Source organism: Dipodomys merriami, unplaced genomic scaffold (genome assembly GCF_024711535.1).
Source record: "Dipodomys merriami isolate MVZ:Mamm:240054 unplaced genomic scaffold, mDipMer1.0.p SCAF_3, whole genome shotgun sequence".
Classification (NCBI taxonomy): domain Eukaryota; kingdom Metazoa; phylum Chordata; class Mammalia; order Rodentia; family Heteromyidae; genus Dipodomys; species Dipodomys merriami.
The window spans coordinates 1,281,335-1,293,910 of NW_027204492.1; the positions used below are offsets into that span (position 1 = coordinate 1,281,335).

At 44.3% G+C, this 12,576-nt stretch overlaps 1 protein-coding gene across 3 annotated transcripts in view; it reads left to right on the top strand.

Moving 5' to 3' along the window:
* Tex28 (testis expressed 28) overlaps positions 1–12,572 on the top strand; it is a 43,261-nt gene extending 30,689 nt beyond the window's left edge. For 2 of the 3 annotated variants that reach the window (XM_070038861.1, XM_070038862.1), the window contains exons 3-6: positions 1,379–1,478; positions 5,600–6,336; positions 11,251–11,386; positions 12,040–12,572. In XM_070038861.1, the coding sequence (XP_069894962.1) occupies positions 1,379–1,478; positions 5,600–6,336; positions 11,251–11,386; positions 12,040–12,387 (1,321 nt within the window). In that variant the 3' untranslated portion in view covers positions 12,388–12,572. The remainder of the gene's footprint in view (positions 1–1,378; positions 1,479–5,599; positions 6,337–11,250; positions 11,387–12,039) is intronic. The other variant, XM_070038863.1, reaches the window with a different exon arrangement.
* The last annotated feature ends 4 nt before the right edge of the window (positions 12,573–12,576 follow it).

Sequence of the window (12,576 nt, forward strand, 5' to 3'; positions counted from 1 at the left end):
TTTTAAGCTTTTTAATTTTATTTTCGGGCTGGGAAGGTGGCTCAAGTGGTAGAGGACTGGCCTTGAGCTGAAGAGCTGAAGGACAGTGCCCAGGCCCCATGGCCGACAAATAAATAAATAAATAAATAAAAATAAAGTTTTATTTTCTTGGAAAGATGCTGTACAGAGAGGTTACAGTTACATTAGTATCCAACAGGTCTTGAAGCTTTATAGTCCTCTACTTGCAGAATACACGAATGACATAATTTTTCATTTTTTTTTTCTTTTTAATGTTTGGCATCCTAATGGATGAAAAAATAGTATTTTTTTTTTTTTTTGGTTGGTGGTGGGGCTTGAACTCTGGGCCTGGGCACTGTCCCTCAGCTCTTTAGCTCAAGGCTAGCACTCTACTACTGAAGTCACTGTACTACTTCCTGTTTTCTGGTGGTTTATTGGAGATGAGAGTCTCACGGGAACTTTCCTGCTGGGGCTAGCTTTGAACCGTGATCTTCCAGATCCCAGCCTCTTGAGTAGCTAGGATTACAGGTGTGAGCCACCGGTGCCCAGTGGGAAAATAGTATTTAATTGATGCATGGATTTATAAATAGTTGATCACTTTGCCACAGTTGTGCATTTTTAAAAAATAATATAATTTTATTGTTATTATTAAGGTTGCCACTTCACAATTCAGGTAATGAGTATATTTCCTTTTTTTTTTTTGTCGGTCATGGGGCTTGAACTCTGGGCTTGGGCACTGTCCCTCAGCTTTTCAGCTCAAGGTGAGGCTCTGCCACTTGAGCCACAGTGCCACTTCCAGTTTTCTGGTGGTTTATTGGAGATAAGAGTCTCACGGACTTTCCTGCCCGGACTGGCTTTGAACCACGATCCTCAGATCTCAGCCTCCTGAGTAGCTAGGATTACAGGAGTGAGCCACCAGCACCCGGCTGTACATTTTCTTTTTTGGAAAACGTCACTCCTTTCTTAGCTTTGCCCCAGATCCCCCTTCCCATTCCTGCCTATAAGTTACATAGGTCATTTTCACATAGTTGTGTGTGTGTGTGTGTGTGTGTGTGTGTGTGTGTGTGTGTGTGTGTGTGCATGTTGGCTTGAATGTAGAAGAGAAAAAAAAGACAAGGTATTGATGTTCTTTCAGTAGAGTGCAGATGTGAAGTCTTAGATTTCATTCCCAGTACCACAAAAAAGGGAAGAGAAAAGAAAGAACAGGCAAAGATCCTAAACTTACACTTGCTGGCTTGGATAACTTGGACATTGAATTCTTGGTTTAAACTAATTTTTCCCTCAGAGTTTCATTTTCAACTACCCCCCCCCCCACCATGCTGTTGCTGAACAATCTGAGACATCCTGACTTTGGTGGCTTTGAATGTTTTCTCTCCAACAGTTTTCCTGCCTGCCTAGTGAAGATACTAGTGAACTGGATTCTGGATTCTATTGATGTTACTCAGAAGTCATTTTTTAATCTAGAAGTCTGGGTCTTAAAGGTAATCAGCTTTTATCCTCTAACAAATTTTGATAATTTTTTTAAATTTAGGTAAGGATTGAGTTCTGTTTTCCTTGCTTGGGATTTATGCTTCTTCTTCTTCTTCTTCTTTTTTTTTTTGCTTTTATTACTTTTGGAAAGTTCTTAAGGAATAAAAATCTTCAAATATTGTCACTGCTTTGTTCTGGCATAGTGATAAGATTTTGGAGAAATTTTCTCACACTTCTCTATTGATACTTTTCAAATTTTCTATTTTTTTGATCTGTGCTGCACACTGGATCCTTTATTAGCTCCATTTACAGTTTACCAATACTCTCTGCAGTCATATCAAATCTTCTGCTAAATCAATATATTGAACATTCAGAAACTTTTTGGAGGTTGTAAAATCAGGCACATATACATAAAAGAAACAGGATAGATGTTGGTGGCTCATGCCTATAATTCTAGCTACTTGGGAGGCTAAGATGAGAAGACTGTGGTTCAGAGTCAGCCCAGGTAGGAAAGTCCATGAGGCTTTCATCTCCAGTTAGCCACCAAAAAGCCATCTTTTAGAGAAAAGGCCAAGTGAGAGCTTGATGCCCTGAGTTCAAGCCCTAGTACCAGCACAGAGAAAGAAAATGGTAGAACAACACAGTGTGTGTGTGTGTGTGTGTGTGTGTGTGTGTGTGTGTGTGTGTGTGTGTGTGTGTGTGTGTGTGTGTGTTCTGGGCTTTAAACTTGGGGCCTGGGTACTGTCATTGTTCTTCATTTCTTTCTTTCTTTCTTTTTTTTTTTTGGTAGGTCGTGGGGCTTGAACTCTGGGCTTGGGCAGTGTCCCTGTGCTCTTCAGCTCAAGGCGTGTGCTCTACAGCTTGAGTTACAGCACCACTTCTGGTTTTCTAGTGGTTTATTGGAGATAAGAGTCTCATGGACTTTCCTGCCTAGGCTGGCTTTGAACCTCTATCCTCAGATCTCAGCCTCCTGAGCAGCTAGGATTATAGGCGTGAGTCACCGGTGCCTGGCTCATTTTTTTCTTAAGGCTAGTGTTCCACCACTTGAGCCATGGCTCCATTTGTGTTTCTTTTTTTTTGTGGCTAATTGGAGATAAGGGTCTAATGGACTTTCCTGCCTGGGCTGTCTTTGAACCAATATCCTCAGATCTCAGCCTCTTGAGTAGCTAGGATTATAGGCATGAGTCACCGGTTTCTGGTGCAATGCATTTTTAACTACTACTTTTGACATGCACCCCAAACTCTACTTATCCCCTCCCAATCACAGCCTTGTTCTTCCCGACATGGACCCTACAGTTTATGTTTTCTCTTCATAGTTCTGTCATCAGTGTAGGCATTCCTATGTAATATTGCTTTTGTTTGTTCATGAAATTCATACAAGTAAAATTATATGTAGTAGTGAATTTTCTATGAGACTCTTGTGTTCAGTATTCTGCCTGTGAGATTGATTCATGTCTTTCAAGGCTCAAGTGCATTTCCTGTGATACATAGGAGTATATTGCTGGATATTTAACTGTTCACTTACACTTTTTGCTCTTGATGGGCAGGTGGGTTCTTCAAAGTAATTAATTACTGGAACATCATTTTTCTCCAGAAGATATTGTCTGTAAACGCTATCACTGTTACACGTCTTTCAATTCATGTTACTCCCCAATGCTTTTTTCCATAGAGGCTGTGCCATTTTCCTCTTCCAGTGCTAGTAACTGAGCGTTTCTGTCATTGCTGACATTTACTCTGAGTTTTGCCTATCTTCTGGTTCTGTTAGTGGCATCACACTGTGCTTTCTAAATTAATGTATAATTTACAGATCATAATATACACAGAACTAAGCTCTCTGCTACAGTATAATCATTTCTGGACTTGCTGCTGGGAGAGCTCTTTCAGATGGTAATCTGTGGTTAAGGTCTGTATAGTTTCAGAGTAACTCCCCCCCTTCTGCTCTGGGTTCCAGATCTGTTCATATCATCTTGATTTTAGAAAATCATGCCTCAGAATAATTTGTTAACTTGTTCAAGATCTCAGAGTGGTAGAGGCAGAATTTGAAGGCTGCTTTAGGCAGTATTAGTTCTCAACATGTGAGAAACTCTTTTGTGTTATAATAGAATTTTCCACCCCTAATTCATTGTGCCCTTTCTGCCTACTTTAAAAAATATTCTCTTGATAAAAATTAAAAACAATATATATGCACATACATGTGTAAATACCAACATATATACATATAAATGGGCAAATATATCCATGTATGCAGGTGTATCCATACATATGTATGTGTGTAGATATACATATGTGTATGCATGCAGATGCATATACATACATGCATACATACACATATATGCATATGTATACACATACATGTGGTGCTGAGGATTAAATTGGAGCCTCAGGCCTAATTGTCAAGCACTCTACCATTGAGCTAACACCCTCAATCCCTAGCAATATGTTTTTTTGTTTTTTTTTGGGTCCGGTCGTGGGGCCTGAACTCTGGGCCTGGGCGCTGTCCCTCAGCTCTTCAGCTCAAGGCTAGTGCTCTACCACTTGAGCCACAACGCCACTTCTGGCTTTTTTCTTTTTGCTTATGTGGTGCTGAGGAATTGAACCCAGGGACTTATGCATGCAAGGCAAGCGCTCTACCACTGAGCCACCTTCCCAGCCCAGCAATATGTTTTTTATCTGTATGAGTACATACTAAATAAAAATGATGAGTAATAAAAAAAGAATTTTCCACCCGTAACTGTGTTCGGCTTGTGTAGCACATGGTAGGAGCTCACAAAATAATGTGTGAGCTAGATTGTTGCAAAAAATGGATGCAAAGGCTGGGCACTGGTGAATCACATCTGTAATCCTAGCTACTCAGGAGGCTGAGATCTGAGAATCATGGTTCAAAGCCAGACTGGGCAAGAAAGTCTATGAGACTCTTATCTCCAATAAATCACTACAAAACTGGAAGTGGTGCTGTGGCCCAAGTGGTAATGTGCTGGCCTTGGGCTGAAGAGCTGAGGGACAGTGCCCAGGCCCAGAGTTCAAGACCCATGACTGACAAAAAAAAATGGATGCAAATCTCTGCCTTCCTCTCTCTCTCTCTCTCTTTTTCTTTTTTGCTGGTCCTGGAGCTTGAACTCAGGGCCTGGACACTGTCCTTGAGCCTCGTTGTGCTCAAGGCTAGTGCTCTACCACTTGAGCCACACTCCCACTTCCAGATTTTTCTGTTTATGTGGTACTGAGGAATTCACACATGCTAGGCAATCACTCTACTACTAAGTCATATTCCCAGCCCTGCCTGCCTCTCTTATTCCCCTGAGAGTAGTAATACAGAAGCCATATGGGTTAATGGGAATGATTTTATTCATCCTTTACAAGACTAGTTCTTTCTAAATGTGACCTGTAATTGGAAGTTTCTTGGAAGGGAAAATAGGAGGAGATGCTGGGTGCTGGTGGCTCATGTCTGTAATCCTAGCTACTCAGGAGGCTAAGATCTGAGGATCGCGGTTCAAAGCCGGCCAGGGCAGGAAAGTCTATGAAACTCTTATCTCCAGTAAACCACCAGACAACTGGAAGTGGCACTGTGACTTAAGTCATAGAGTGCTTGCCTTGCCCAGGCCCTAAGTTCAAGCCCCACGACCGAGAAAAAAATATAGGAGGAGAGGTAAGTGTAAGAATGGGGGAGGGGGGCATGGGCTGGGAAGGCAGCTCAGTGGTAGAGTGCTATTCCTCAGTACCACATAAACAGAAAAAGCTGGAAGTGGTTGCTGTGGCTCAAGTGGTAGAGTGCTATCCTTGAGCTGAGGAGCTCAGGGACAGTGCCCAGGCCCAGAGTTCAAGCCCCATGACCGACCCCCCCCCCCAAAAAAAAGAAAGAAAGAATGGGTGAGGCAGATGGAGATGGAGGATTCTAGTCACTTTAGGGTCAGGATAAGGTGTACCTAGGACATAAGGAGTTTTAGGCACTGGAAAGGAGTGGAGATCAGAAGATGTACTTGACCTCCTCAGTCTGTTGGGCCCGTGTTGAATGAACAAATTGTACACCCATCAGTGTCTACTCACACACGTAAGGATTCTTATGAAATGAAACATGAATGTCCAAATGGCCTATTATTTACAGTTCACAAAGCACCACCCTTATGTGTTGTGTTAGCTAATGCAGGCAGAACAGAACAAGAGCCAGAGGTCAACCCTTCCATCCAACGTGCCTTCCTCCAAGTCCCTGGCATCCAATGAAGACCGCCCCAGTGGTCATTCCAGCATCTCAGATGGGGAACTTGCCCACAACTTACAGGAAAGTGTCAAGCACCGCATCTTCTACCTCTCAGAGCAGCTGAAAGTGGAGACAGTCAGTCGGGATGTGAACACGATGAGCTACCTCAAGCTGGTGTCCAAAGCTGACCAACGCCAGGCCCTGTACATCCGGCAGGCCTTTGAGAAGGTGAACCAGAGGGCTTCTGCCACCATTGCCCAGATTGAGCGAAGGCTCCGCCAGTGCCAACAGCAACTGCAAGAATTGGAGAGCTGCAGGACCCCGGGCTCAATGCTGAGGGTTGAAAGCAGCCTGGACAGCTGTGAACAGCCCAGCATGAGGGCCTTAGCTTCTGAGACAGCCAAGCTAGGTGGGGAAGATGGCATGCTCACCAGTCTGTCTGACCTTTCCAAGGCCTTTTCTCTGAAGAACCGCCTCTCAGCCTTGCAGCTGGGGAAAATCTCAGATGCTAAGTCTGTGGCCAAGCATCAAAAGCTGTTGTTGGAGAAGATGAAAGAAAATCTAAAAGAGGTCAGCAGGTTCCACATTGGCCTTCAGGTGTCCTACCAGAGCCTCAAGGAGAGGTATCTGAGGGATCTGCAGGAATCACTGCAATCCCTTCAGAAGGAGAAATTCAGGTAAGACAAGTCCCTTCTCAGGCCTTGGCTCTGAGAATGGGGGATGGTTGAGGGCCAACACGGGACCTGGGCTTGGAGAGTAAGGAGCTCCAGGGAGGGTCTCTGCCAAACAGTCTCAGCACTGCAGTGGAGCATGGAGGCAGCCAGGTGGCAGTGGGAGCCTGGCAAACAGCTGACTTTAGGCAGGCAGTGCCCCTTAGTCCCCACATGCTGGGAAGGTTTCTCAGGACTGATGTCACACTGCCACCCTATCTGAACTGGTGCATAAAGTCAGGCAGTGGCTATTAGGTCCAAAAATGACTGGATGATTTTTCTCCCCCATGCTATGGCTTGGTATTATTTTTCTCAAAGACAAGACCGGAACCCAATAAGAAAAAGGCAAATCTGCTGGGCCCTGGTAATCGTAGTGACTCAGGAGACTGCCAGCTGGAGCAGGGAAGTCCATGAGAGTCATATCTCCATTTGATCACCAAAAGACCAGAAATAGAGCTATGGCTCAAGTGGTAAAGCTCAGGGACAGCACCCAGGCCCCAAATAGTTCAAAACCAGGACTGGCGCACGCACGCATACACAGGTGTGTGCACTCTCAGCAAATCTAATCCACTCATTTTTCTTTCTTTCTTTTTTTTTTTGTGCTGGTCCTGGGGCTTGAACTTGGGGCCTGGGTGTTGTCTTTTAGCTTATATGCTCAAGACTAGCACTCTACCACTTGAGCCATACCTCAACTTCCAGGTTTTTGCTGGTTAATTGGACATAAGACTCTCACAGACTTTCCTGCCCAAGCTGGCTTTGAACCGTGACCTTCAGATCTCCTTGCAGTCCCTTGAGTAGGTAGGATTACAGGTGTAAGCCATTGGCACCTGCATGCTTGTGTTCTTAATGACTGCCATCTGACTGAGGTGAGAATCTTAGTGAGCTTTTGATTTGCATTTCCTGTATAGCTAAGGATGTTGAACATTTCTTCATGTATCTATTAGTCACTGCACTACTGTGCAACTTGCTTGCTCATTTACTAATTGGTTATTCTTTTGCTGTTTACCTTTAGGTTCTCTGTATATTCTATATATATCAATACTTTATCTGTTGAATTTTTTCCTATTCTCTTGGTCCTGGTTACTGTTTCTTTTGCTGTGCAGAAACTCTTTGATTTGATATAATCTCATTTGTCAGTTCTTTCCTGTATCCTTTGGGCAACTGGTTTCCTATGCAGAAACTATTTACCTGTGCCTATGACCTCCATGGTTTTCCCTACATTTTCCTGTAGTAGCTTTAAAGTTTCAGGTCTTAACTTTGAGCTCCCTGATACACTTGGAGTGGATTTTTTGTACAGAAGGAAAGACAGAGGTTTAATTTCAGTCTCATGCAGGTGGATATCGTTTCCCCAGTACCATTTGTTGAAGAGGTTGTCTTATTTACTTTGTATATTTTTGGTTCCTTTATCAAAAATTAGTTTGTGGTAACTGCGTGGTTTTATTCCTGAGTTAGTTTCTAGTTTATTTCATTGGTCTTTAGGTCTGTGTTTGTGCCAGTACCAAACTGTTTTTATTACTATGGCTTGGTAGTATAGTTTGAAGGATGATATTGTGATACCTCCAGCAAAGAGTGTGTTCTTGAAGAAAATTTTCTAATATTTTGGGGGTGATTTGGTTGAATGATCATCATTTTATCTCCAGAAAAGCATTTTCCAGATTGGTCTATTTGCTTTTTTGAGTAAGAACCGGACAGAGGGAGGAGTCAACTATGTCATGTTTAGGATACTGCTGCCAGAAGGGAAGGAGAGTAGAGGGAGGGCTGAGAGAAGGAAGATGGAAAGAATATTCTCATGAAAATATTACTTACTATCATCTTATTCAAGAACCTAGTCATATATGCTTATAAATCTATCAAGATTGAATCTATTCATATTCATGAAGAATATTCTATACTGGTGCATAGTTAATATCTTGAATGTTCTTCTAACCGGATCTTCTTTTTTCTTTTCTTTTTTCTTTTTTCCTTTCTTCTCTTTTGAGGCAGGACCTGACGATTTCTCCATAGTGCTGGGATTACCAGGATGCACTACCACACCTGGCTCAGTTCTTTTTTTGTAAATGGAACTGAGAGTACTGAGGAGTTTGTTTGGTGGGTAGGCATCCTATGAACTCCCCTCTTTGCCCTTCTTTTTTTTTTTGCCAGTCGTGGAGCCTGGACTCTTGGCCTGGGCGCAGTCCCTCAGCTCTTCAGCTCAAGGCTATTGCTCTACCACTTGAGCCACGGTGCCACTTCCGGCTTTTTCTGCTTATGTGGTGCTGAGGAATGGAACCTAGGGCCTCATGCATGCAAGGCAAGCGCTCTACCACTGAGCCACCTTTCCAGCCCTTGGCCCTTCTTGTCAGCTGAAGTTTCACAGGTACATGAGGTTGAGACAAATGGAATGGTCCTCTTAGGAGCTGGTTTTTGATGAACAACAAAGCTGGTTTTTGATTCAACAAAGCAGCAGGCCGTGTACTAGCTGCCTTGAGGATGTCTTGATGTGGATGCTGGTCAAGTCTTTGGAATATGACCAAGTGGAGATCCTTATTTGTCTTCCAGCCTGTGCATGCACATCATTGTTTGTGCCTCGTGTGCCCCCAGAGTGTGGCTGTCCTTCTGTACCTTACAGCATGGAAGCCCTAGCTCTCTGGGAAGGTTAGGACTTCCTCTACTATGTCACAAATGACAAATCCCAAGCCTCCTCTGTAGCAGCCTTGCATCTATGCCTCTGGCTTGTCTGCCTACCATAGTGCCCAGAGGAGGAATGTCAAAAAAGTTTTCCAGTTATGAACCATTTTGAAGCCCTGAATACTTTTACTACCTACATATTTATATTTACAACAGCTAATAGTGTTTTGCCTGTGTCCTTAAAAATATCCCTACTGAGATATACTTTGCATGTCATAAAATGCAACATTTTGAGTACATTTCAATAGTTGTCATTGAATTTACTGAGCTGTGAAACCATGACCACAATCTAACTTTTTGGTTTGTTTAAGGAACAGCTTTATTGAAATATAATTCAGGTCCCATAAGTTTCACCCATTTAAAGTGTAGCATTCAGTGGTTTCTGATATAGTCACAAAATTGTCTAACATTAACCACAATCTACTTGCTTGACATTTGTATCATCCCCGAAAGAAATCTCGTCCCCATTAATAAGTCATTCCTCCTGCTCCTGACACCTCCTCATCTGTTTCCGTCTCTATGGACATTGCATATAAGTACAATTGTACACTATTTATCTTTTGTGACTCTCAATCCCTGTATTAAAACAGTTTTATAGAGTAACTATTACATGCTAAACATTGACCCCAGGGATATTCATGGAGTTGGATAGTACACACAGTTTTGATTCCCTCTCTCTCTTTCTCTCTCCCTTTTTCTCTCCCTGCCCTCTCCCTCTCACCCTTCCTCACTCTGAAACCAGTGGCTTGAACTCAGGACCTCATGTTATCACTTGGCTTTTGTTTTTTTTTTTTGTTTTTTTTTTTTTGTTTTATTTTTTGTTTTTGGTCCGGTCGTGGGGCCTGAACTCTGGGTCTGGGCACTGTCCCTCAGCTCTTCAGCTCAAGGCTAACACTCTACCACTTGAGCCACAATGCCACTTCCAGCTTTTTTCTTATGTGGTGCTGAGGAATCGAACCAAGGGCCTCAGGCATGCAAGGCAAGCGCTCTACCACTGAGCCACCTTCCCAGCCGCCATCACTTGGCTTTTCCACTCAAGACTAGCATTCTACCACTTGAACCATACCTCTACTTCTGACATTTTGCTGGATAATTGAAGATAAGAGTCTCATGGGCTTTTCTGCCCAGGCTGGCTTTGAACATCAATCATCAGATCTCAGCCTCCTGAGTAGCTAGGATTACAGGGGTGAGCTATCAGTGCCTGGGTTAGATTTTCATTTCTATAATTTCTGATCTATAGAAATTCTTGGAAAGCTGTTACTAGAAAATAACTACATATAAGATAAATCTGTGTTTCATCTACATATGACTGATGTGTGTTTGGAGTGTCTCCAGGCAGACCTGGAAGAGGAGGCTGTTTGACTGGAGTCCAAGATTAAAAAAAAAAAAAAAAAGGGAAGCTGGGTGCCAGTGGCTCACGCCTGTATGCCTAGCTGCTCAGGAGGCTGACATCTGAGGATCATGGTTCAAAGCCAGTCTGGGGAGGGAAGTCTGTGAGACTCTTTTTTTTTTTTGGGTCCGGTCGTGGGGCCTGAACTCTGGGCCTGGGCGCTGTCCCTCAGCTCTTCAGCTCAAGGCTAGAGCTCTACCACTTGAGCCACAGCGCCACTTCCGGCTTTTTTCTTTTTGCTTATGTGGTGCTGAGGAATCGAACCCAGGGCCTCGAGCATGCAAGGCAAGCGCTCTACCACTGAGCCACCTTCCCAGCCCCGTCTGTGAGACTCTTATCTCCACTAAACCACCAGAAAACCAGAAGTGGCACTGTGGCTCAAGTGGTAGAGCACTAGCCTAGAGCTGAAGAGCTGAGGGACCGTGCCCAGGCCCAGAGTTCAAGCCCCACGACTGACAAAAAATAATAATAAAATAAAATTTTAAAAGAGGGAGACAAGCTGGGCATTGGTGGCCCACACCTGTAATCCTAGCTACTCAGGAGAGTAAGATCTAAGGATCGAAGTTCAAAACCAGCCCGGGCAGGAAAGTCCATGAGACTCTTATCTCTAATGAACCACCAAAAACATCCAAAAGTGGAGCTGTGGCTCATGTGGTAGAGGGCCAGCTGTGAGCAACAAAGCTGAGTGAGCACAAGAGACCCTGAGCTCAAGCCCCAGTACCAGCACACACAAATAGAGGGAGGCAAGGGAATCCAAGTGCAATCTAGGTGCAGTGTGCTCACTGCCAGCCTGAGAGACTTTGACTTTTATTCTTGCTCCCAAGACAAGCATTGATGGAAGAACAGGTGAATGACCACTTGCAGGTGCACTTGGATGAGATTTACCACCTCAAACAGAATCTGGCCTGCACTGAAGAGAAAATGGCCTATTTGTCCTATGAAAGAGACAAGGAAATCTTGGTGAGAACATCATGGGGAAGCTCTTTAAGAAAGGGCCAAGGAGAAATACATAGGACTGACAAATCTGTTTGGATGCCTCCAAACGAATTCAACAGCCAAGTCCTGGGTGACTGTGCTTCTCCTGATGTCGAAGGAGCTCTAAAATCCAGTCTAGTCATTATATACATGTGAGCTCCATCTCATCATCTAGCTTAGTTGCTTTGGGAAACCTAGTGCTGTGGTTCTCACGCTTGAGAATAGTCCCTGGGTCTCATCCCATAGTCTGTGACCACAGATAGGGGCCCTGGTGGTGGTGGGGAGGTTGCTGGTGATGCTTGAGTTGCTGGAGCAGAGAAAGCTTCTGCAAACTTACTCCTGTGGACCTAGCTTCCTACCCTTCACTCTCTTCCACACCCTTCTCTCCTACCCCTGTCCTAGCTTAACCTTGTCCCAAGTAAATCCTCAGTCTCACAAGGTAATGATGGGAAGTATGGCCGAGTCTGCACGGCCTTCCGCAGCAACTCTGTCTCTGCTGTGTATATACTGGGAATTCTCTATATCCCTCCTGAAAGATTCAGCTCAACCATAGTTGGTGCAGATCCCCTAAGCAACTCAGTGAAGTAACCACCATTTTGTTTTAATTTCGGGTAAGCTTTTGTGTTTGTCACTTGCAGGAGGTCATGGAGAATTTCAAGGACCGAATATCCAAGTTAGAACATCTACAGGAAGTCACTGAAGTGGGTATGACAGCAAAGCTCCGAAGCTGTCCCCTGAAGTTTTTGTTCAGACTTGTAAGCCTGCTCCTCACCTTGGCCACCATTCTCTTGGTCCTTGTCTCCACGGTGTGCTCCTGCCCCTTCAACCTGGTCAAGTCGCGTCTGTGCACATGCACCATACTCATACTGCTTGGCCTCGGGGCACTGGTCTGGCACAAGTGGCACACTATAGACTGGCAGGCTTGGAGCCCCTTTAGGTGGAGGCTGGACTCCAAGGACACTAAGACTTCATCGGATGAGCCTTAACGGGGTCAGGGGGTCTACTGCTGAGTGCCAGTGCCCTCCCCCTGGGAATCAAGGACATCCAGCAAGCCCTTTGGAGAGGGTCACCTCACAGCTCTGACTTTCCAGTTCTGGAACTGCCAGCCCAGTGAGACGCATGCACATACCCACCACCTCCCACTTCCACTTCCACAGTTCTTCCATGCTGTCTGT